The 22,946-nt window shown below is 38.3% G+C and overlaps 1 protein-coding gene across 3 annotated transcripts in view; it reads right to left on the bottom strand.

Annotated features, from left to right (window-relative positions):
- Positions 1-22,946, bottom strand: part of esyt2b (extended synaptotagmin-like protein 2b) — a 76,518-nt gene that overhangs the window by 52,791 nt on the left and 781 nt on the right. For all 3 annotated transcript variants that reach the window (XM_038297936.1, XM_038297937.1, XM_038297938.1), the window contains exons 2-5: positions 6,705-6,746; positions 6,090-6,224; positions 3,812-3,888; positions 1,697-1,769 (exon numbers count right to left, since the gene is read on the bottom strand). In XM_038297936.1, coding sequence (XP_038153864.1) covers positions 1,697-1,769; positions 3,812-3,888; positions 6,090-6,224; positions 6,705-6,746 — 327 coding nt within the window. The remainder of the gene's footprint in view (positions 1-1,696; positions 1,770-3,811; positions 3,889-6,089; positions 6,225-6,704; positions 6,747-22,946) is intronic.

Below are 22,946 nucleotides of genomic sequence, written 5' to 3'. Positions count from 1 at the left end.
CTTAGTGTGAGGGATTGCCTTTGAGTCAATAAGTTGATGTTTTCCTTAGATAGAAAACTTTGAATCAGTTTGACTGTATGACCTGGTTGAACTGTAAAATGCCTTGAGATGACGTGTTGTGAATTGACGCTATATTTATAGACTAAATTGAAATTACTAGGGCAGAGGCTGATGACGTTTCATGAGTACATGAGCACATGAGAAAGCACAAGTACACATATTGAGAAACTCCCCTAGTCTTAACCCCACACTGCTCCCCAGGCGCCACACAATGGCAGCCCACTGCTCCCAGAGGGGATGGTTTAATTCAGAGGTAAATTTCTCCAATGTGAAAACAATAAAGTTCAATTGTTGTTGTTATTATTATTATTATTATTATTATTATTATTATTCAGGATGTTGTGAAGTAAAATACAAATAATAAAAAGATGGTTAAAATGTAATAAATTTGCAGAGAATGCGATTTCTTAAACAGGTGACTTTAGAGTCTTGATCTAAGCAGAAGAACAAAGTCAATATTACAGATGTCTGGTGGGTGGGTTTCCCGTATTTGGGAAACGTAGCGACTCCTCATGGTGCTGAGAATAGTGAATGGCATGATGAGGTGAATGAAGGTGAAACACCTAAGAGAACGGATTGGGGGGTTGAGATCTGACAGAAATAAATGTGGTGAGGCTATAAAATGCTTAGAACATGTGTGTGAAAGAAAAAATCTCTTCTTTATTAAGGAAACTGTCAGAGGATAGAGGGGGACATAGTTGAAAGACAGTTTAATAATGATGACTGTGGAATTTTGAAGCATTGGACCCTTTGGGAAGATTATTTTTTTTTTTAACAGAGCCAAACGGTGAGCTGTGAGAATATCTGGGGGATTTTAAACTGGGTTTATCTGCAGAAATCCCTTCAAACATTAAATGCGGAAAGAGAGAAAATAGGAAAATTTTTTAGGGTAGGACAGTCATAGATTACTAACACTAACTTTGATGTACCTTATATTTTCTCTCTCTTAGCAAACAATGTTTGGGAGATAACTTCTGTTTGCTGCTTATAAAAAGGTCATGTATGTTCATTAGGTTAAATTAAATCCCCCTTTTTTCAGAAAACAATGATCATAGGGTTTAACAAATATGCCAATTTATTAAAACTCTATTCTTAGTATTATATTTAAAAAATGTATGCATGTTAAGGGTAACATACAAATGTAATGCACAGGAACAAAATACTAGACAACGTAATATTTTGCACTGATAAAAATATTATTTTAATCAGATTATTCTATTACTTTCATATTTTTATTTGTAAGTAAAATAAAAAAAGTTATTGCTTTATTAAAACATAAAATGAGTTTGGCACTAATCAGTGATCATCTATTGTGGGGGTTTTTATTAGACTATAATGGTTGTATTGTTATAATCTTTTAAAATATCTAAATATAATAAAGTAAAGAGAAAAATCTGTGACTGTAAGAATCAAGCAGCTGTTTGAATGCCTGACTATGTAGGTATGACAATAATTGTTGTCCTAAAATAATTCTGGGCTGATATTACTTACAGAAAACACTTGTAAATTAAAGACAGCAACACAACCTCTGCTTCATATTTTTTATTAGCCGTTGTATACTGTTTGAAAGCTGCTGCAGAGAGCGAAGCTCAAGAGAAAGAGAGAAATTAGTTAAAACCAAAAGGATTTTTCTCACCTGGATGCTCTTGATCCCAGCTTTGCAGTAGTAGCGCTTAATGTCCACATCAATCTCAGTATTCCCAACAAAGCTGAGAAGCAGGAGAAAAACGTCAGGTATCCATCACTTTTTAAACGTTTTGTTAAGATCTTGATTTATTTACTCTAAGCTTTTTTTTTTTTTTTTTTTAAAAGGATTTTCAAACACTGAAGCTATGCATCAAAGCCACAACCACTCAAGAAAACTCACAGATTATCATTTCATCTTGTTTTGACCTTATAAACCTAATATAATCAGGTTTGCCTGATGGTCTAGTACCAAAAGACTGCAAAATAAATGTCTTTTTATGCAAGTTGGACAGTGCTTAAGTCCCCTTTAAATTTTGAAATGAAAATGACAAAAATACAGTTGCTGCTAAACTCAGTTTCATCATTTAGAGTAACTGCTATTATACCAACTAAGCATCACATGGACCAAACAGTGTAGCTTAAAAGTAATGAGGTGATCAGTTCCTTGAGCAAACAAATTTTAATCAGTCTATCTTGCTTTTCTTTATCGTATTCAAAACATCCTCTGAAAGTTCTAAAACAGAAAATGAACTTTTCTATATTAAAAAACTATATAGGGCATTGATCAAAGGTGTCAAATGTATTTATCTTTATTGCTCAAGTAGAAGTATAAATCTTACAGTTAATTTTTTTTGTAGATGTTCTTGCATAAAGATATGGAAGTAGAGCTAAGTGATAATCAATTTTCTGGTTAGAAAGATTTAATGTTTAAAATCTGGATTTTTTTTTCAGCTGATGCTCTTCTTTGGGCTTCTATAGCTTTGAATGTGTTCAGTTCATCACTTTTTTTCCTAAGATGTCTTTTCATGAGTAATAAACTTCCTCACTGTTTAATACCACTAGCTGCAAACATTTAGTGTGCTGTATTTTCATTGTTTCCATTCAACATGATTGCTTTTCAGCCATGTTTTACAGCTCGAATTTCATGGCTCTTTAAATTAAGGTCATCTCTCAGAAGGGATGACTGAAATAGAAGCAGTTTTTTGAGGGTAAGTTGTGATTTTTTATCATGAAACTTTAGGGAGAAAAAAAGGGGAGATACATTTTTTAATACTACAACTATTAGAAATCTGATACCTCTAGAACTCCTACTGGCGTCACTTTGATAGGAGACGTTCTGCCCAAAAGAAAGCAAGATTAGTGATGATGGCATCGGCTAAAGTGGTTCTAGTGTTTTATATCAGCAAATTATGAATATGTAGACCTAATATTACAGTCTAAAAACAGAATTTGATCACAGCCTGATATATATGCCATCATTATTTATAGTCTAAGATTACATTAAAGATAAAACTGTCAAATCTAAGATCAATGACTGCTACCGGCTAACTTGCCTCTTTATAACAATATGTACTGGTCTCTTACTAAGCAGCTGTTAGTCAAACAACGACTTTTCTAGCTTGTATTGTATTTTAAGGAGTAGAAAATGAGAATTTTAATCAGAATTAAATTCACCTTTAATGACCCAGTTTATGAGCAAAGCAAGTTAGTCTTAGAAATATTTCACCCAGATTCATATAAATGACATACAGTAAAAAAAATTTCAATTAATTTTTTTTAGATCATTTTAACACAAAGCTATTAAATAAAGCTTCCATGATCCATATTCATTTTATCATAAAGCCTGTTTATTTGAAATATATAATCATCGGGTTTCTGTATTTAGTAATAATAAAGTATACTTACTCAAAAACTAATACTAATGAGTGTATTCATTTCAAATGAATAGTTTATGGTTTGAATTGCATAAAGGTAACCTGATTATTATGCAATAAAAAAAATAATAACTTTATATATTTGAAATAAACACAATTCGTAAATTATTTTGAGTAAAAATACTTCTACTTCTGATTACATAAACCTTACAGTAGTGTATTTTAAATAAATAGGCCGCATAAAGAATCATCTATGGTAATGTTTATTTAATAGGTTTGTTTTTAAATTATCTAAAAAATGTAAATATTTTTGTCTATTTCACTTTGGCATTCCTTTGCTCACATCATAATTAACAGACAAAAAACGACCCATGGTTATGAGAAGAGTAGTATCCACTGTATTGACTCACCTGATCTGCAGGTCCATGATGATCTGCCTCCTATCCACATTTTCTGTATAAACCTTGACCCCATTGATCCTGAGTGGCTAGAAAGTAACCAAGAGAACCATTATCAGAATCAGAATCAGAAATACTTTAATAATCCCAGAGGGAAATTACTTTTGTTACACACTCCAGTTAAAGTTTTATATGATATATATACACACACTACAAAATATAATAAAGATAAAAATAAGAATAAAAAGAGATAAAATATATACACATATACACTATATTGCCAAAAGTATTTGCTCACCCATCCAAATTATTGGAATCAGGTGTTCCAATCACTTCCATGGCCACAGGTGTATAAATTCAAGCACCTAGGCATGCAGACTGTTTTTACAAACATTTGTGAAAGAATGGGTCGCTCTCAGGAGCTCAGTGAATTCCAGCGTGGAACTGTGATAGGATGCCACCTGTGCAACAAATCCAGTCGTGAAATTTCCTCGCTCCTAAATATTCCACAGTCAACTGTCAGCTGTATTATTAGAAAATGGAAGTGTTTGGGAACGACAGCAACTCAGCCACGAAGTGGTAGGCCACGTAAACTGACGGAGCGGGGTCAGCGGATGCTGAAGCGCATAGTGCGAAGAGGTCGCCAACTTTCTGCAGAGTCAATCACTACAGACCTCCAAACTTCATGTGGCCTTCAGATTAGCTCAAGAACAGTGCGCAGAGAGCTTCATGGAATGGGTTTCCATGGTCGAGCAGCTGCATCCAAGCCATACATCACCAAGTGCAATGCAAAGCGTCGGATGCGGTGGTGTAAAGCACGCCGCCACTGGACTCTAGAGCAGTGGAGACGCGTTCTCTGGAGTGACGAATCGCGCTTCTCCATCTGGCAATCTGATGGACGGGTCTGGGTTTGGCGGTTGCCAGGAGAACGGTACTTGTCTGACTGCATTGTGCCAAGTGTAAAGTTTGGTGGAGGGGGGATTATGGTGTGGGGTTGTTTTTCAGGAGCTGGGCTTGGCCCCTTAGTTCCAGTGAAAGGAACTCTGAATGCTTCAGCATACCAAGACATTTTGGACAATTCCATGCTCCCAACTTTGTGGGAACAGTTTGGAGCTGGCCCCTTCCTCTTCCAACATGACTGTGCACCAGTGCACAAAGCAAGGTCCATAAAGACATGGATGACAGAGTCTGGTGTGGATGAACTTGACTGGCCTGCACAGAGTCCTGACCTCAACCCGATAGAACACCTTTGGGATGAATTAGAGCGGAGACTGAGAGCCAGGCCTTCTCGTCCAACATCAGTGTGCGACCTCACAAATGCGCTTCTGGAAGAATGGTCAAAAATTCCCATAAACACACTCCTAAACCTTGTGGACAGCCTTCCCAGAAGAGTTGAAGCTGTTCTAGCTGCAAAGGGTGGACCGACGTCATATTGAACCCTATGGATTAGGAACGGGATGTCACTTAAGCTCATATGTGAGTCAAGGCAGGTGAGCAAATACTTTTGGCAATATAGTGTAGCTCTTCTGTATATAAATATGTATGTATATATATGCATATGTAAAAACTAAATCCAAATATAGTGAATATCCAACTAAAGTGATAAATCCAAGTAAAGTGATAGGTGGCTTGCAAAAATAGTGCATAAATGTCAATTGGGGGGGTTCTGAATCACTTGAGGGAGGCGTTATAGAGGTTGATGACCACAGGTAGGAAGGATTTCCTGTGGCGCTCTGTGGTGCATCTGGGTAAAAGGAGTCTTCTGCTGAAGGAGCTCGTCTGCTGGATCAGTATGTCATGGAGAGGATGTGAATAATTGTCTAAAATGAACTGAAACCTGGACAGCATCCTCCTCTCTGCCACGGTGGTCAGGGTGTCCAGCTCCTCTCCCACAACATCACCGGCCCTCCTGATCAGTTTTTTCAGTCTGTTGTTTTCAGCGACCCTCAGCCCACTGCCTCAGCATATGATAGCAAAGAAGAGCGTGCTAGCAACAACAGACTCATCTTTCTAGTCCAGTCCAACTTATTGTTAAAGTACACTCCAATTATGAGAACCACATCAATCCAGCTGATTAACTCTATGACAAGACTCCCCCTCAACTCTCACACGCTTGGCACAAGGTCAGCCTCTTTTCCAACTCCCCACCCACCCATCAGTGGAAACTATTTGTGACACTGACCTCCCTGTCATGTATTTTCATGTTCCAGTTAGAACCTCCCCCACTGTGAGACAGCACCTGTTGACAGCGACCTGTTTTGAATCCACTGTCACTTTATGTTACACTCACTGTATTTCCTATGTCGATCTTGCTGAAGCAGAAGGTGCTTAGATGGGCGTGGCACTCCTTCACCGCCGGCTCGATTGTCTCACGGAACAGTTTTTCCACGAACTGGGAGATGTACGGCCACATCTGTCTCACAGTCTGAAGGGAAATATACACAGGAATTGCTTTAAAAGCAAGATTACACATGTTTTTTGTATACATTGCTGCAATGGCTGTGCTGAGATGGACATATGGGTTAAAAATATTAAAAATATATTTCTATTTTAAGGAGACATGGTCAAATTATTCTCATCAACGTGGATTTCAGAGCATGCAATTTGTATTCTCAATCAAAAGCCCTCCGCTATTTCAATATCTAATCATGCTTGACTCTGAATGTACATTTTGGTGGTTGCCTTGGCAACTCACAAAGGTTACTGCATGCTGTTCACAGTGGTCTAGGGTAAAAAAATCCTCCACATTTTTAGTGAAATTTGCTGCAGTGTGAAAGATCAAATAGGGAGAGGAAATGGTGGTGAGGTAACTTGCACTCCATTCAGCCATCTTCATAAAGAAAATTAAAAGGGAGGATTCCCTAAAGCTAAGAAAACAAACAATAAAGCCTCTCATTCATTTTACCTTGTTTAACCACTCCACACGCTCTACATCTGGGAAGTGAACCTACAATAAGAAAAAATGAAAGAAATAATAATTTTAGGACACACTAAGCTTAAATGTTAGAGATACACAGAAAGATCATTTGCTGACCAGAATCAACATTTATAGTGTTTTTTTGTTTTTGTTTTATTGCATTTATAGCATATTATTACATGGAATTAAATAGAGGAGTGTTGGCCTATGGGTTAAAGCAGTGCGCTTGTGCTCTGAGAAGGTTGCAAGTAGCCAGTTCCATCGCCACAGCCTGCACTCTGGGTCCCTGAGCAAAACGTTAACCCCACACTTCTCCCCGGGCGCCACACAATGGCAGCCCACTGCTCCCCAAGGGATGGGTAAAATTACAGAGAACAAATATCCCCATTGTGGGACAATAAAGGGATTTACATTGACATTTATTGGGATTGGTGTATCAGGGTCTATATCATGTGCTAAAGCTACTATATCGCAATAAAGAGACAAAGTTCTTCAGTGTGGAAGAGGGAGATTAAAGTCAGATTTAGCTGGAAATTGTTTGAATTTGAAGAAAGGAAACAAAAAAAGCTGTCAGAAGGTATCAGAAAGAAACCCATGCTATCTAAGGAGGCATGGGAGCAGCTTTTTAGAGTCGCCATAACAAAGAGTTACTCTTAGGAAGGGTTTGGCCATTTCAACCAGCTTCCCTTTTGTTCCTTTAACTGTAGTAATTTTATGCTTTAAGTTCTGGAAATTTCAGAGTGAAAACAAGATGAACAACATTTTATTGGGAATATAAAAAGAAACTGCTGTTCAAGGTTAGCAAAGCCAATCAAGCTATTCACTGATACAAGAAACTAATGGTGCAGACTGCAAACTGATACTTATTAAAAGAACGGATGAATGGAAAGGTTTGGATCCCTCAGGCATTCAACAAATAAAAATTTACAGCGATGTTTACTGAGCTTTAGAACTCAAACTCCTTTCATTTTTTCTTTAGGCCTCTGAGTTCACTGGCCAAGCTCTGCAATCTAGATAAAAAACTAATGCAGTTTGGTTTTAGGCCTTATCAGGATCTTTAGGTTCCGCTGTCTTACTGAAAAAATATTCAAGCTTCCTCATTCCGCTTTTGTTTTACTTTCTGATTTTCACCATGCAACACTTCATCAATCACTGCTTTTTAAGCACATCTCTGAATTGCACTGATTTACTCACTAACATATTCAGTGACATTATTTGAGTTAGACTGTCGGAAAAATCAGTTTGAGATTTTTTTTATGTTTTAGAACCAAAAAATGGGCTTAATTGATGCGAGTGGCTTCCAAATTAGATTTAACAAGTGATGCAGCTGAAGCAAGAGAAAGAGCTATTTCTCATGACAATCATTTCAAAGTACAGACAGTGAAGTGCACAACAATGGGAGCAAGTTTCAATTGATAATAACAGGCATATAGTGATTAATAGCAACAAGACTGTACGGTAGAGGCCTTCAAGGATGGAAATACTGTTTTTATCTAAACACAACCTCACCGAGGTGATGCCGTCTTATAAAGAAATTTTTTCAAACTTTGTCTACCACTGATCTGTATTCATTAACCAAGGTTCATTTCTAGGACTTCTCTTTTGGAGTCAGAGATGTTATGAAATGATCTTGCATCTCTAACACAATTCTATTTTTATATCTAAAGCAGCTTTGGCGTTGGTTTGGATTAGGGGTGGAACGGTTCACAAAACCGTTCGGTTCGATTCACGGTTTCGTGGTCACGGTTTTCGGTTCGGTATATGTTGATTGTTACACCAAAATCCCATAAAATTTATGAAATTAATGAAATAATCCAAAAAAATTAATGAACTGTAATTATTTTTAATGACCCGCGGAAACCCTGGATCATTTCCGTTTTGCTGCTTTGAATTTAATCATCTCGCGCATGCCCTCTACGATCTCCAAGGAACTCAGAGCGGAGCGGAGGGGAGCCACAGTGGAGGCTGAAGGTTTTGCTTTGTGCAGGCGGTTGCAGTACCGCCACCTTCTGCTCTGGAGTGTAAACGCTTCGCTTATGAGAAAAAGGAGCAGCGCATGAACTGAATGCAACACACACGAACCGAACCGAGACAGTCGAACCGAACTGAACGATGGAACGGTTTTACATAAACCGTTCCATCCCTAGTTTGGATGTTATATATTTATATCATATAAATATATATATATATATATTAGTGCTGTCAATCGATTACATTTTTTAAATCGCGATTAATCGCATCAATGCCTGAGTTAACTCGCGATTAATCGCATTTTAATCGCAAATTTTTTTTATGATTGAAAATCATTTAAATACTCTCGATGACATACAAAAAATACATACAGGCTAGGTTTGTGCCAATGTTCTTTTTTTTAAATAAAAACAGGTCACAGACACTGATTTATGCCATAGAAACATATGGCAAGAAGATGGGGAGGCATGTAGCAAAAAATAACAAATATGTAGCCAAAAAAAAGGCCCTGAACAGGCTGATGTAAAAGACAGTCTTTACAGTTAATACAGTCTTTTGAACAAAGACAAGGATTTTACCCTACTGCTGTAAAATGTGGTACAGTTAATATTAGATGTCAATTAACCAAGGTAATAATGAACAATTTTCAATCAATACATCAAAATCAATAGACCGACATCACTAGATGGAGGTAGTCTATGCTCTAGAAAGTTACTTTTCAGCCTCTTAACAAAAATGAGAACACACACACAAGCACCCACCCACCCACCCACACACAGACACACCCACTCACACACACACACACACACACGATACCGACCTGTGGCGTACACAGACAGCAAGAGTGCCGTAGCAGATTCCATTTCACCTCAGTAATCTGTTTTCTCAGCGTATTTCAGGTTGCTACTAGTTACCAGACACTCAACTTGTTTGTTGGTGGTGGGGCTTAAAGAAAAGGCACTAGCATCACCCAGTGTATGAGCGTCTTTTTTCCTTGAGAAGCTCCGCTCTCGAAGCCTATGAGAAATGCATAGACTGGGGGGAAATAGCCCCGCCTTCCCGCAGGCTGCAGCGGGATGTACTTGGAAAATTGTACCATAAAACCACATAGCGTTAATCTCACGTTAAAAAAATTATCGCCGTTAAAATGGCCTTGCGTTAACGCGATAATAACGCGATAATTTTGACAGCACTAATATATATATATATATATATATATATATATATATATATATATATATATATATATATATATATAAAAAAACTGTTTTCTCACCCCTCGTGGGGTGGTATGTGTCATCCTCAAGCTCGGGTCCTCTACCAGAGGCCTGGGAGTTTGAGGGTTCTGCGCAGTATCTTAGCTGTTCCTAGGACTGCGCTTCTGGACAGAGACCTCTGATGTTTTACCTGGAATCTGCTGTAGCCACTCTCCCAGTTTGGGGGTCACAGCCCCCAGTGCTCCAATTACCACTGGCACCACTGCTGCTCTTACTTTCCACATCTTTTCTAGCTCCTCCTTCAGTCCTTGGTATTTCTCAAGCTTCTCGTGTTCTTTCTTCTTGATGTTGCTGTCGCTTGGGATTGCCACATCTATCACTACTGCCTTCTTCTGCTGTTTGTCGATCAACACGATGTCTGGTTGGTTAGCCATCACCTGTTTGTCAGTCTGGATCTTGAAGTCCCATAGGATCTTAGCTCGGTCATTCTCAACTACCTTAGGAGGTGTCTTCCATTTTGACCTTGGGACTTCCAGCCCATACTCATGGCAGATGTTCCTGTACACTATGACAGCTACCTGGTTGTGGCGTTCCATGTATGCACTTCCTGCCTGCATTTTACACCCCGCTGTTATGTGCTGTATTGTTTCAGAGGCATCTTTGCACAGTCTGCATCGGGGGTCCTGCCTGGTGTGGTAGACCCTGGCCTCTATTGATCTTGTACTGAGTGCCTGTTCTTGTGCTGCCATGATTAGTGCCTCTGTGCTGTCCTTCAGTCCAGCCTTTTCCAGCCACTGGTAGGATTTTTTGATATCAGCCACTTCTTCTATTTGTCTGTGGTATACGCCGTGCAGCGGCTTGTCCCTCCATGATGGTTCTCCTTCCTCTTTCTTGTCCTCACTTTCGGTTTTCTCCTGCCTGAGGTACTCACCAAGCCATTTGTCTTTGGGGGCCATCTTTCTGATGTACTCCTGGTTCTTAGTTGTTTCATCCTGGACAGTGGTCTTGACACTCACTAGCCCTCGGCCTCCCTCGCTACGCTTGGTGTACAGTCTCAGAGTGCTGGATTTGGGGTGGAACCCTCCATGCATTGTGAGGAGCTTTCTCGTCTTGATGTCAGTAGCCTCTATCTCCTCCTTTGGCCAGTTTATTATACCAGCGGGGTATCTGATGATTGGCAGGGCATATGTGTTGATGGCTTGGATCTTGTTTTTTTCCATTCAGCTGACTTTTCAGGACCTGCCTTACTCTTTGTAGGTATTTAGCTGTGGCAGTCTTTCTTGCCATCTCCTCGTGGTTTCCGTTAGCCTGTGGCACCCCAAGGTATTTGTAGCTGTCCTGAACATCTGTTATGTGGCCTTCTGGTAGTTCAACCCCCTCGGTTCTGATCATCTTCCCTCTCTTTGAGACCATGCGACCGCACTTGTCCAGTCCGAATGACATCCCAATGTCGTTGCTGTAGATCCTGGTAGTGTGGATCAGTGAGTCGATGTCTCGCTCACTCCTGGCATACAGCTTGATGTCATCCATGTAGAGGAGGTGACTGATGATTGTTCCGCTTCGGAATTGGTATCCGTAGCCAGTCTTTGTGATGATCTGGCTGAGGGGGTTCAGGCCTATGCAGAACAGCAGCGGGGATAGTGCATCACCCTGGTATATGCCGCACTTGATGGTGACTTGTGCTATTGGCTTTGCATTGGCTTCCAGACTTGTTTTCCACAGCTTCATTGAGTTCTTGATGAAGGCTATTAGAGTCCTGTTGATCTTGTACATTTCCAGGCATTCCAGTATCCATGTATGTGGCATTGAGTCATAGGCTTTCTTATAGTCAATCCAGGCAGTGCACAGATTTGTCTGCCTGGTCTTACAGTCTTGGGTGACTGCTCTATCCACTAGTAGCTGGTGCTTGGCTCCTCTGGTGTTGCTTCCTATTCCCTTCTGGGCAGGGTGCATGTATTGAGCCATGTGCCTATTCATCTTAGCCGCTATGATGCCTGACAGGAGCTTCCATGTTGTACATAGGCAAGTTATTGGCCGGTAGTTGGATGGGGTTGTTCCCTTCTGCGGATCCTTCATGATCAGGATTGTCCGTCCTTGGGTTAACCATTCTGGGTGGGTCCCATCCATCAGCAGTTGGTTCATTTGTGCTGCGAGGCGTGCATGAAGTGCGGTTAGTTTTTTCAGCCAGTAGGTGTGGATCATGTCAGGGCCTGGTGCTGTCCAGCTCTTCATACCTGCCCCTCTTTCTTGGATATCTGCCGTTGTAATGGTTACTGGTTCTTGTTCTGGGAGATTGCTGTGATCTGTTCTTAGATCTTCCAGCCACTGAGCATTGGTGTTGTGGGATGCCTCCTTCTCCCATATGTTTCTCCAGTACTGTTCAGTCTCAGCCCTGGGTGGATCTGATCTTGAATTACCCTGCCACTGTGAGTACACTTTGGATGGGTTGGTGGAAAACACCTGGTTTATTCTCCTGGCTTCTGCTTCTCCCTTGTATCTCTTTAGGCGGGTGGCCAGGGCGGCGAGTCTTTGTTTGGCAGTTTCCAGAGCCTCAGGAATCGACAGCTTGTTGTACTTAGGTAACCTCTTCCCTACACCTTTCTGCAGGTCTGAGAGCTGACTGACCTCTCTTCGTGTTGCCTTGATCTTGGCTTCCAGCCTTCTTCTCCATGGGGGCTCTGCTTTGTGGCCTTTGGTGTTTATCTTATAGCCAAGCATCTCTAGGATCACAGTAGCTGTGGCGTAGGTCAGCTCATTGGTTTCAGTTATGTCCTTAGTAGGGATAGTATGTAGTGCTGCATTTACATCTTCTAAAAGGCTTTCAGAGGGTACTCTGTCACTTAGCCTTGGCAGTCTTGGTCGTCGTTCTAGGGGATCCAGTTTCGTTATGATCTGCTGTCGCAGGTCAGCTGCCCTTACGTTTAGTGGGCCTGTTGTAGTTGGGGCTGGGGACCCAATCTCTGTGTGTTGGGATGATGATATTTCTCTACTGACCTGTTGTCCTGACTCCCCCTTGCCGCAGCATGTCAGTTGTACCTCGTCAATTTCTAGCTGTGAAAGGAGCTGCCGTTTGCGGATGTTGGAACACTGTGTTAGTAGTTGTTTCTTTGTCAATGATGACAATGGTTGTTGGAGCTGCCATAATTCCCATAGTCTCTGCATGTAACCTCTCTCACTGGGCATGCTTGTATAGTAGCATTTCATCAGTACCAAGTTTTCTGCTCTAGTCCATCTATGTCTTGTTCCAGTAGCCAATTTATATATATCATTTTCATCAATGTTTACTCTGATACCTGTCGTGCTTTGGTGGCGCAGTGGTTACCCCCTTTCCTGTCAGCCTACAGTCCACTAGTGCCGAAAAATCTAAAAAAAAATCTCTGACTGATCGCCTTTAGAATTTATTTTGTTTACTCCCATATTGTTGCTGCTAGGATAATTGGTGCCTTTGTCCAAAGGTCACAGGGTGAGAGGCAGGGTGGTCCCTGGACAGATCACCAGTACATCACAAAACAACACTGAGACACACAGGACACATAACCAAGATTTTAACCCAGGAACATTTTGCTTTACGGCATCAGTGCAAGTAATCAATTTCCAGCAAAATCTTTGAAAACCTTCTTAAGCAGTGTTTAACCCCAAACCAAAATCCTTCTCCATCAGAAGTATACCAATTTTATCTACCTCTGTTACAAAATTCAGACTCAAACCTCACATTTGACACCCACATCGGCCACCTCTGTAAGGTTTCTTTCCTCCACCTCAACAGCATTGCCAAACTCCGCCCCTCCCTCTCCCTACCGAATACTGAGAAGTTGATCCATGCCTTTAGCTCCTCCAGGTTGGACTATTGTAATGCCCTCCCTGTCAGGATCCCTGGCAAGTATCTGCAAATGCTCAATCATATCAGAACTGCGCTGCTCAGATCATGCCTGTCCTGAAGTCCCTAAACTTGCTGCCCATTCAACACAGAATTCAGTAAAAGATCTGTCTCCTTTCTCACCAGTGGACTTGACTACCTCAGAGAACTCTTCACCCCAAACACCTCCTCTTGGAATCTCAGTTGCACCAACCATTGGCTAAACTCTCCACTATGGGAGATAGGGCCTTCGAGTCAGTTGCCCTACGGCTCTGGAATGCCTTCCAAGATATGCGGAGGGTCACACAAACTGTTGTGGGCTTATTTTGTACTGCCTTTTAACATCCAGGATTTTAATTTTAGCTTCATCGTCTTTTATTGTTTGTTGATTTGTTGTTATATCTTGGGACTGTTTTTAACGCATGCAAACCGATTAAAAGAAGCAAAACCAAAAACAAAAGCACCACAATTTTGTGTTGATTAGACCACTGCCTTCTCAGATCCACTGCTAAATGGTAGAGAAATCCCATCAGACACAAACCAGTTAAAGAGGAACAAAGTGTATATGAATCATTGGTGAGTGAGAATAAAGGCACAAGAGGGAATTGATTTAAACCAGTTGCTGAACCATGGTGAACTGAAACACTTCAGGTCTAGCACTTCAAAACACCACGAAGCAGAAGTCGACAGCAGACATCTCTTTACTACAGCTCTAGTTCATTTCAGAGAAAAGGCAGCTTTTAAAACCAGATGCAGCTTCCTGCAAACAGGCTTTTCTGTTTCGCTTGTGTTGAAATTAACCTTCATCAAATGCACATTCCTATCCCTATAACCAGCAATTATTATTATTTTAATGTCTAGTTTAAGGCTGTTTTTTATCATTGCTGCTCTGATAGGCTCTTTTTTTGTTAAGCTTTTCTTCAAACTTTAAATATTTATCGACTTTTTTTATTCATAAACCTGATTCTGATGAATACGTTTACCCTTTTATAGGGCACTCAGTAAAATACTCTGAAAATCTGAATTTGAGGCCGAGAATTTTATTGGAGGACAGGACATGACTTTATTACTTTTGTAACATTAAAAAAATTATATTTTGATGGCAAAATTTGAGGTGAAAGAAACGGCCACTTGCCTTAATATATTAGGAAACATAGCAAAGTTGGTTCTATAAGAAATTCATGAAAAACACAGAGTGAAACAAACATAATTTTCTTGCTTCAGCATATCCTAAGCTCCTTAATGCTTATACAGACACTTTTAATTTTTTTGTTTTTTAACATAGCTTATTAACTTTTTAACTTTGATTTTGTTACTTGTCTTTTAGCTTTTTTAACCTTTTTAACCCCGCTTTTTACCTTTTTTTCTTAACTACTTAACTTTGTTTCAGCTTAACTTGCATAAGATAATATTTCATTCAAGGGTTAATTTAGTTGGTCAAATGGCCAAAGAACATGTAGAACCACTTAGCAGAATCGGTGTTGAATGGCTGGATATCAATGTTGTGCTTCTAGAACTCACTGAGGGATGGGGGGGGCTCCATTTGTAAAGCTGGGCATATACTGTACTGGGCTCGATCGGGCTGACTTTTAGCCTGATTGTGCATTGTGTAGTGTACAGGGGTTAACGAGGGGCAATCAGCCTTTCACGACCACCTCCCAATCAGGAGTCTTAAGGTTGGGAGAAAATCAAACATTTTTGAAATTCAGTTGGCCGTCATAAGGTTGCATCAGAGCGTTGGGCCGCACAGTGTGAGAGCAAGCATTGTGAGCTGTAAACTTTTTAACCCTGCGGTTTAGTGGTACAGCTTAAGCCAGTGGTTCCCAAAGTGTGGGGTGCGTCCCCTAGGGGAGGCGCAATGCCATTGCAGGGGGGGCGTGGGAAGCGGTATGGATGAATGAAGAAAAAAAAAAAATGTTTTTATTGTAATCCAAAGGGGGGCCCAGAAGGAAATCTTTGGGAAATCTGTTGAAAATATTGTACAGTGTATGCCTGGCTTAAGGGGTATACAAGTGAACAAACATGGCAGTTTAGCTTGTAAATGTTAACTTCGCTAGACCTTAAATGCTAAAAAAAAAAAAAAAGCAACATCAGGAAAAAATCTCAAGTTCTGGAATACCTTGCTGTGATTTTTTTGTGTAATTTACTTAATACACTAGTTAACAAAAACAAGTGTATAAAAGAAAAAGAACAGACAAATTAGCATTATCCTTCAAATGTTCAGTCAGAAGAGACGTGGGAGTCACATACCAGCCTCAATTCTGAGGCAACTGCACTTTTGCTCAGTTTTTTTTAAATATATATATATATATATATATATATATATATATATATATATATATATATATATATATATATATATATATATATATATATATATATATTTTTTTTTTTTTTTTTTAACCAGGTTAAATAAACAGTCTTTGTCCTTCGGTTCCCACCAGAGCAGTCTTAAGGTCAAGTGCTGACTCTCCCTTTTAGCATCTGGAAACCCATGTCAGACCTTCTAATTCACATGCAAACCGATACCCCACCCCTCATTATCCTGGGTTGTTGTAGTCTATGGTTTTGTATGGGTTTTTGAGATTAGTCTTTGTGACTTTAGGGTGAACCAGTTTTTGTCTGGGTGTGCTGTTGGGAAAATCTCTTGCGAAAATTCCCCCAAGTTTCTTAGAAACTCCTGACACATAAAGAATTATAAGGTTTTCACGTCTCTCTCTCTCTGTTGATTTTCCTTCCAAATACCAAGTTTGGAAACTCCCCAGCATTGGGAGTAATGCCACTACCTAATAATAATGTAATTAGCCCCTGAATTGATTTTTCATTGAAAAATGAATCTTATAAATTACTTCTGACATATTGGTAACAATGTTAAGTTACTTCAAATCTACAGCAGCACATTATTATAACTCAATCAATAAAAGCAACTGTTTATTATCACTGTCCTTCTGCTGCAGGGTGGTTTTTGCTGCATGGAGCTGAGAGAGGCATACCTAAAGCTGATTGGCTGAGGAGCTTTAATGTAGGAGGGTGTTCAGCATGCCTTGAACACAGACTGAGAGGAGAGATGATGGAACAGAGCCAGTGATTCAAAGGACACACTGGATTGCAAAGTATGTGATTTCCCTGTGATCATTATGTGCGGGAAGACTTTATATAATGTCACTTAGAAGCAGCTGTTATCTAATGAAGTTCCTCACATCATGTCATCACTGACTGACAGCTAGCTGTCTTTAACCAACACATGTACTGTATTTACTTTCTCAGAGTTATACAGAATTCACTTGCATTGCTTACATTTTCTTTACACAGAAATACTGAAATTATATAATCCTGATGTATTGTTTTCTGAAAAAGTGTAAACTGTTTAATTCTATTGTGAAGTATATACATTGTTTTTGTTAAATTGCTTGAAAAGCGTTTTTTTTTTTTAGCTTCATACCTATTTTACAGCAAGTTAAAGTCTGTCAGTCTGCAAAAATCTAAAGTTCTAAAACATTTAATTTGCTTTAATGTTCTTTTATGACAAACAAAAAAAAACATGGTCACATCTACATGTTAATCATATTCCAATACACAACACACACACACCAACCAGAAAATGTAATTATTCAACCTTTAAGAGAATAAAAAGTAGCTGCATGGTTGCTTTGACTAGTTACTTTGCATGTGCAGTAACTAACTCAGTTACATTTTAAGAGAAGTAACCAATACTATAACTGGTTACTTTGCAAAACTAACATTCCCTACACTGATAACCACATGCTTGAAATGATTGTATCGCTTTCGTTTTGCTACTGTACCTAGGTGAACATAGCGTCACTCATTGATTTGCATCTGTCTTGGAATGTGCTTAGGAGGATGGGCCTCCAGGGGCTTAAAAACATGCGCACTCAAACTACAGATTGCTCTAGAGCTAGCCCACACAACTGACCAAGACTCCTGGTGTCAGTGCCAAAATGTTTTCAATAAAACGTATGATTTAATCTGAAGTGAATCTTCACCGAATAAATAATGAGGTGAATTGACAATGTGGATATAAATAAAGGAGTGATCATTGGGGTTTCTTGTGTCATTGAGGCCAAAGGGTAAAGCCTCTAAATAAAACTGTAAAAGAACCCTAAATCAGTGATGGATAATTTAGTCCATGTTTGAGCCATTTAAAATTTGTGACTATTCCATTTTTCTCCCTCTAACGATCCTTTAAAAGGCAACCAACGTGTTGATTTGGTCTCTTATTTAAAGGCAAGAAAAACCAAAACGTATTAGATATTAAGCATTTATTAATAACAAACTATGTTTTTAAAAATGTGTTTTGTTCTAAAATCATCCTATTGAGGTTTGAACAATTGAGCTACTGTACATTTGGTTCTACAGAAAATTCAGTTTAAATTCCCTAGAAAACTGTTAATTGACGCATTAGAGTAACAGCTTATACTGTAGGAATCTTGAGTCAGATACCATCTTCAGCGTCAGACAGGTCTTAAAATATTGCTTCTTCTCAATGAACTCAGGCCCTTTTTCATGCTATTTTTAGCCTAGCTGAACAACTCATTTTCACACATAGACATGCATGTTATAAAGGTTTTATGTTTGAGTGGAGAAGAGAGTGGACTAAAAGGTAACAGTAGGATCTTAGTCAGCAGTTACATTTTCTCACAGTGCATAACATGGGTGGACAATCTTAATGAAAGCAATGGAAAACTTGGCTGGGTGCATATTACATAACAGTTCCTCTTTTCAAATACCTGTTCAGTTCCCTGACAGAAGTGATGGGTGATGTGCAATCTTTTCAAAATTCAAAATAGATCCACTACAGGATCTATTTTGATCCACTAATCATCTTGATATTGCAGAGAGCAGCTGGAAATCCAAATGTTATCTTTGTATTCAAAGTATTTTGGATTCACAGCTTCAGGTTCAGCAGGTTCTGCAACAGTTTTTCCCAATGCTACTATCAGATTGTTGAACTGTTGAACTCTAAACTGGACTCTTGCAACATTAGGTTCCACTACCAACAAGCTGAACTCTTATAATCTTTTTAAATAGGACACAACTCAATGTTCTAAAGCACTTTGCACAATATTTATTTTACACTGTGCTGAACTTTTTCATATTAATGCCCTTTTGCACCAGGATTTAAACTGTTTTCCTTTTGCTCCTACAATGTTACATTCTAGCTGCTGCATTTTATATTGGTAATGTTTATCTTACACAAACTGCAATATCATTACACTGTTGTAAGCTGTGTGCAACAAAATGTTGTCTTGTATACATATACATGTCTGTGCATACAAAATCACAATAAAGTTTGTCTAAGTCTAAGTATTAGGGTTGTCAAAAGTATCGATACTCAAAAAAGTATCGATACTGAAATGTTGTATCCGGATACAATACTCATTTTCAAAAGTATCGAGTACCAGTCGCACCTAAACAGTCATTCATCTAAAGTGCAGAATAGAGGAAAATGCACTTTCTGAACACTGTGATTGAATAACTCTGTGCACTTTTCAGTTTCAGACTTTTTTTTTGTAACAGTTGCAGCTACTGAGAATTATTTTTCTTTCTTAACCGGTTTGGCTAGTGTCATTGTTATGTGTGCAAAGCATAGCCAAGTAAGGAAAACTTAATTTTAATTTTGTAAGTTTTTTATCAAGCTTGCTAAATACTGTGCACAGCAAACAACCTCAAAATGTTGTTCTTATTGTTTATTGTATTTATTTATTGTATTTTAATTATTAATCAAAATATTTCTGTTGAAATTTTATCCTTGTGGTATCGAAAATGGTATCGAGTATCGAATATTTTCCTTAGTATCGGTATCGAGTTGAAAAGTTTAGTATCGTGACAACCCTACTAAGTATACCATAATACATTCAGCCAGTAGGATGGAACCTTACTGCAGTAGACGCTCACACCTGACTTGAGATGTACATAAGATGCTAAAAGTCACAAAGACTTATGAAAGCAGTTCAGCTACATAAACTAATCCACTTTTAACTCATCTACCATCCATGACTTAAAACATCAATGCATTTTCACTTAACTAGTTTTATTGTCCTTTAGTCCCAATTTTTTGCTACTGTTACCAGATTTGAAAGACATTTTGCAGGTTAGTTGATCCCTGTTGATAGTTGATAACTTGTAGGATTTCTATCAAAAATTAAAGAGCAAAAAAGAAAAAGAAGCAATTTATTTTATTTATTTGATCTATTGATCTGAGATCAACTAGATATTTTAGATCAATTCTTAAACCACTGAAGGATGTGATCTAGTTTCTGATGATGATGCACATGTTGGACCAGGTAATCTCTCTATAATAAATCCCACAGTTTAAGGGGACAGTGCTGTACTTAATAAATCTGAGCTCTTCCATCTAAGATCTCTTTCCTCAGATAAATGCCTTAGCCATGTGTCAGCAAAAAGGGCTTTTAAAATTTCTCACAGCACTCCACTCCACTGAAAAAAAATTCCTGTATGATATAGAATGTCTTAACTGGCTTTGTGATTTGCAGCTCAGGCTTCAATCTGAAGATCACCAATTAAATGTTAGGTTTGAGCAAAAATATTGACATTATTTTGCAATTAATCAATGTTAATTAATCAAGATTACCCTGCAGAGAATAGTGAAAGGGTAAATAGACTGTCCCTAACCGCTATCCAAGACATGTTTTGAAGCTTGAACAAAAGCTTACAAACCTTTTCAGATGTTCTACAGCCTCTTAATGAACTTAATGAACTCCAAACATAAGCCAAACTAGTTTAGCTTTAAAAGCCGATTCCTGAATGAAGAACCTTTGGGGAGAAGCCTAGAGTTACCTATAGCTATCAAAAAAGAAAAAGAAATTGCTGCTGCCTAATGTTTTGATGTTCTCTTTCAGTTAACTGACGGAAAAGGCAGCATGGCTTTAAAAAGAAATAAATAAAAATAAAACAAAATATGGAAATATTTCCAACAATATTTCTATTTCCATTTTTTTCAAAACAACAAAATACTACCACTAAGCTTTGAGCTGTATGTCTTTTAACAACTGTCTCCAGACGTCTGACTACATACCCTGACTACCCTGAACTTGTATAAAAAGTAATAAGCCTATAAATATTATTTCCAATGGGAAACTTAAAGATTATGTTGACAGTGATTAAAATAATAGATAGAATAATCATATATCATTATTTCAAAAACTCACTGTGCAAAAAGTGATAATGTGGCTCTAATAGTGAATATACGTCAGTAAGAGGTCACCTACAGTTGTTTTCTTTTAGTCAGTGGTCATAACAGCCAAATTTCTTAAGAGTCAACTATTTACCAGGAGGAGGCTGCTCAGAGTTATTTTGGTTTAATCAGGAGTGACAGCTATTAATCTAACTTGGAGTCAGCTGGAATCAAAACCAAAACATGTGGAAAAAAATAATACTGTAGGAGAGCTTCAGCAAATATTATGCAATAACTTTGAGCTGATTTGTGCATCGTTCTGTGATTTTTTTATCCATTTTTTTAAATCCATTTTAAGAAAAGCGAGGTTAACAATGATGGAAAAAAAACATGAAAATGTTTAAGTAGCCCACATATGTACCAATCTTTTTATCTATAGGTAGGAATATGAACTACAAAGGTGCAAAAGAAAGTATGTGCACATGAATGAAATTAGAAGACAAACTGACAGAGGCACAAACCAGAGCCTGAGGACATAGAGACATACTAAAGAATGAGCTTCAATGATTGGCACATAGGAAGCCAATAGAGTCCCCCTGTGAAAATTCTCTATTATTCATACCTGGAGATTCTTGGACATCAGATTTTCCATCAGAAATACTTGAACCTGATATTTGAACCCTTGTAAACCATTGTAGCTAAACTCTGATACCACTAAGGAGCACATTTATAATATATAACGCTCAGTGTATCTTTCAGCCATTTCATTTTCTTTTTAGAAAAGTATATCAAAAAACAAGCTGCTGTTTAAGTTTTTTTTTTTTATGAAAAAAAACAAACCAATTCTAACACAAAAGTTCTTGTTTTCTTTGTCAAAAAGGGAAAAATGTGAATTTAATAAAATAAAGTGAAAATAATCTGAGTTATGTTGTTATTTTTATTAAAAAAACATTTAATATGTCTGGAGAACCTTTCTCGGTTATGAGATTTCTGTCATCTGCAGAAATCTCCATAGGGTAGATGACAAAATTCAGATTAGGGGGGCCTTCCTACTGCATTCAGTCCTTCACCCATTGACTCACATGCTGATGGTGGTAAGCTAGAATGTGCCCAGAGCTGCCCTGGGGCAGACTACCAGAAGCTCAGCTGCCATACAATCAGTGCCATCAGACCCTCTGACCACCAACAGCAGGCAAGAACATTAAGATCTTAAGCAAAGACACAATTAAGGTGAATAAAGCAGCAACCCACCACTTACAGGATGAATCCCTGCTTACAAGCCACAAGTTCTAAAAATCTCTCCATCTTCTATTTCTTGTAGAATACCATTTTCCTCTCCATCTTGTGATACCTGCACTCTGTCAAATTTCTCTTATCTCTCAAAATTAAATAGCCTAAATGATCTTTTTTGTTTTAGTTTCAACGTGATTTTCCTTTTCCTTAATAGAAATATGAAAACATTTAGTTCTTTTGAAACACTTTGTAAAAAGTGATCAATAAATAAGTAAAAATTTCCTAACGTAAGTGTATTTACCCTTAATTTGAGTAATGAGAAAGTTTGCCAACGGAATTAGTATTTTTACTCTTAAAATAAAATAATTAGATATTATGCACTTTAAATAAGACAATGCTATTGCGTTTTCCTATTTTAAGTGTAAATTCTGTTGTTCCATTCGCAAAATGTCTATTTTACCTCCTCAATCCAAGAAAAATTGCACTTATTTTAAGACAAAATATGACTTATCTAGATTTCTATTTTTTCCAGCGTATATCCTATTCTAAAATCAACCGACTTATAAGCCCCACATGATGCCTCTGTGTTTGGATGCAAAGCACTTTTTTTAATAAGACTCCATTATTCATTATGTATTCAAGCCGTCTTGCAGAAATAGAGAGAGTAGAGTCTTCTGTAGAGATAATACATATAGATGGGGACCTAAAATAACAGACTGAGTTGGTATGAAAGGCAAGCAGCATGCTCTGAGCTGGAGCATTGTAGCATTCTGTATTTAGATTGGGTCTGGTGTCAC

The sequence above is a fragment of the Cyprinodon tularosa genome, unplaced genomic scaffold (assembly GCF_016077235.1).
Source record: "Cyprinodon tularosa strain WSP-4 unplaced genomic scaffold, ASM1607723v1 ctg4, whole genome shotgun sequence".
NCBI lineage: Eukaryota > Metazoa > Chordata > Actinopteri > Cyprinodontiformes > Cyprinodontidae > Cyprinodon > Cyprinodon tularosa.
This window is presented reverse-complemented; position numbering and strand designations above follow the sequence as displayed.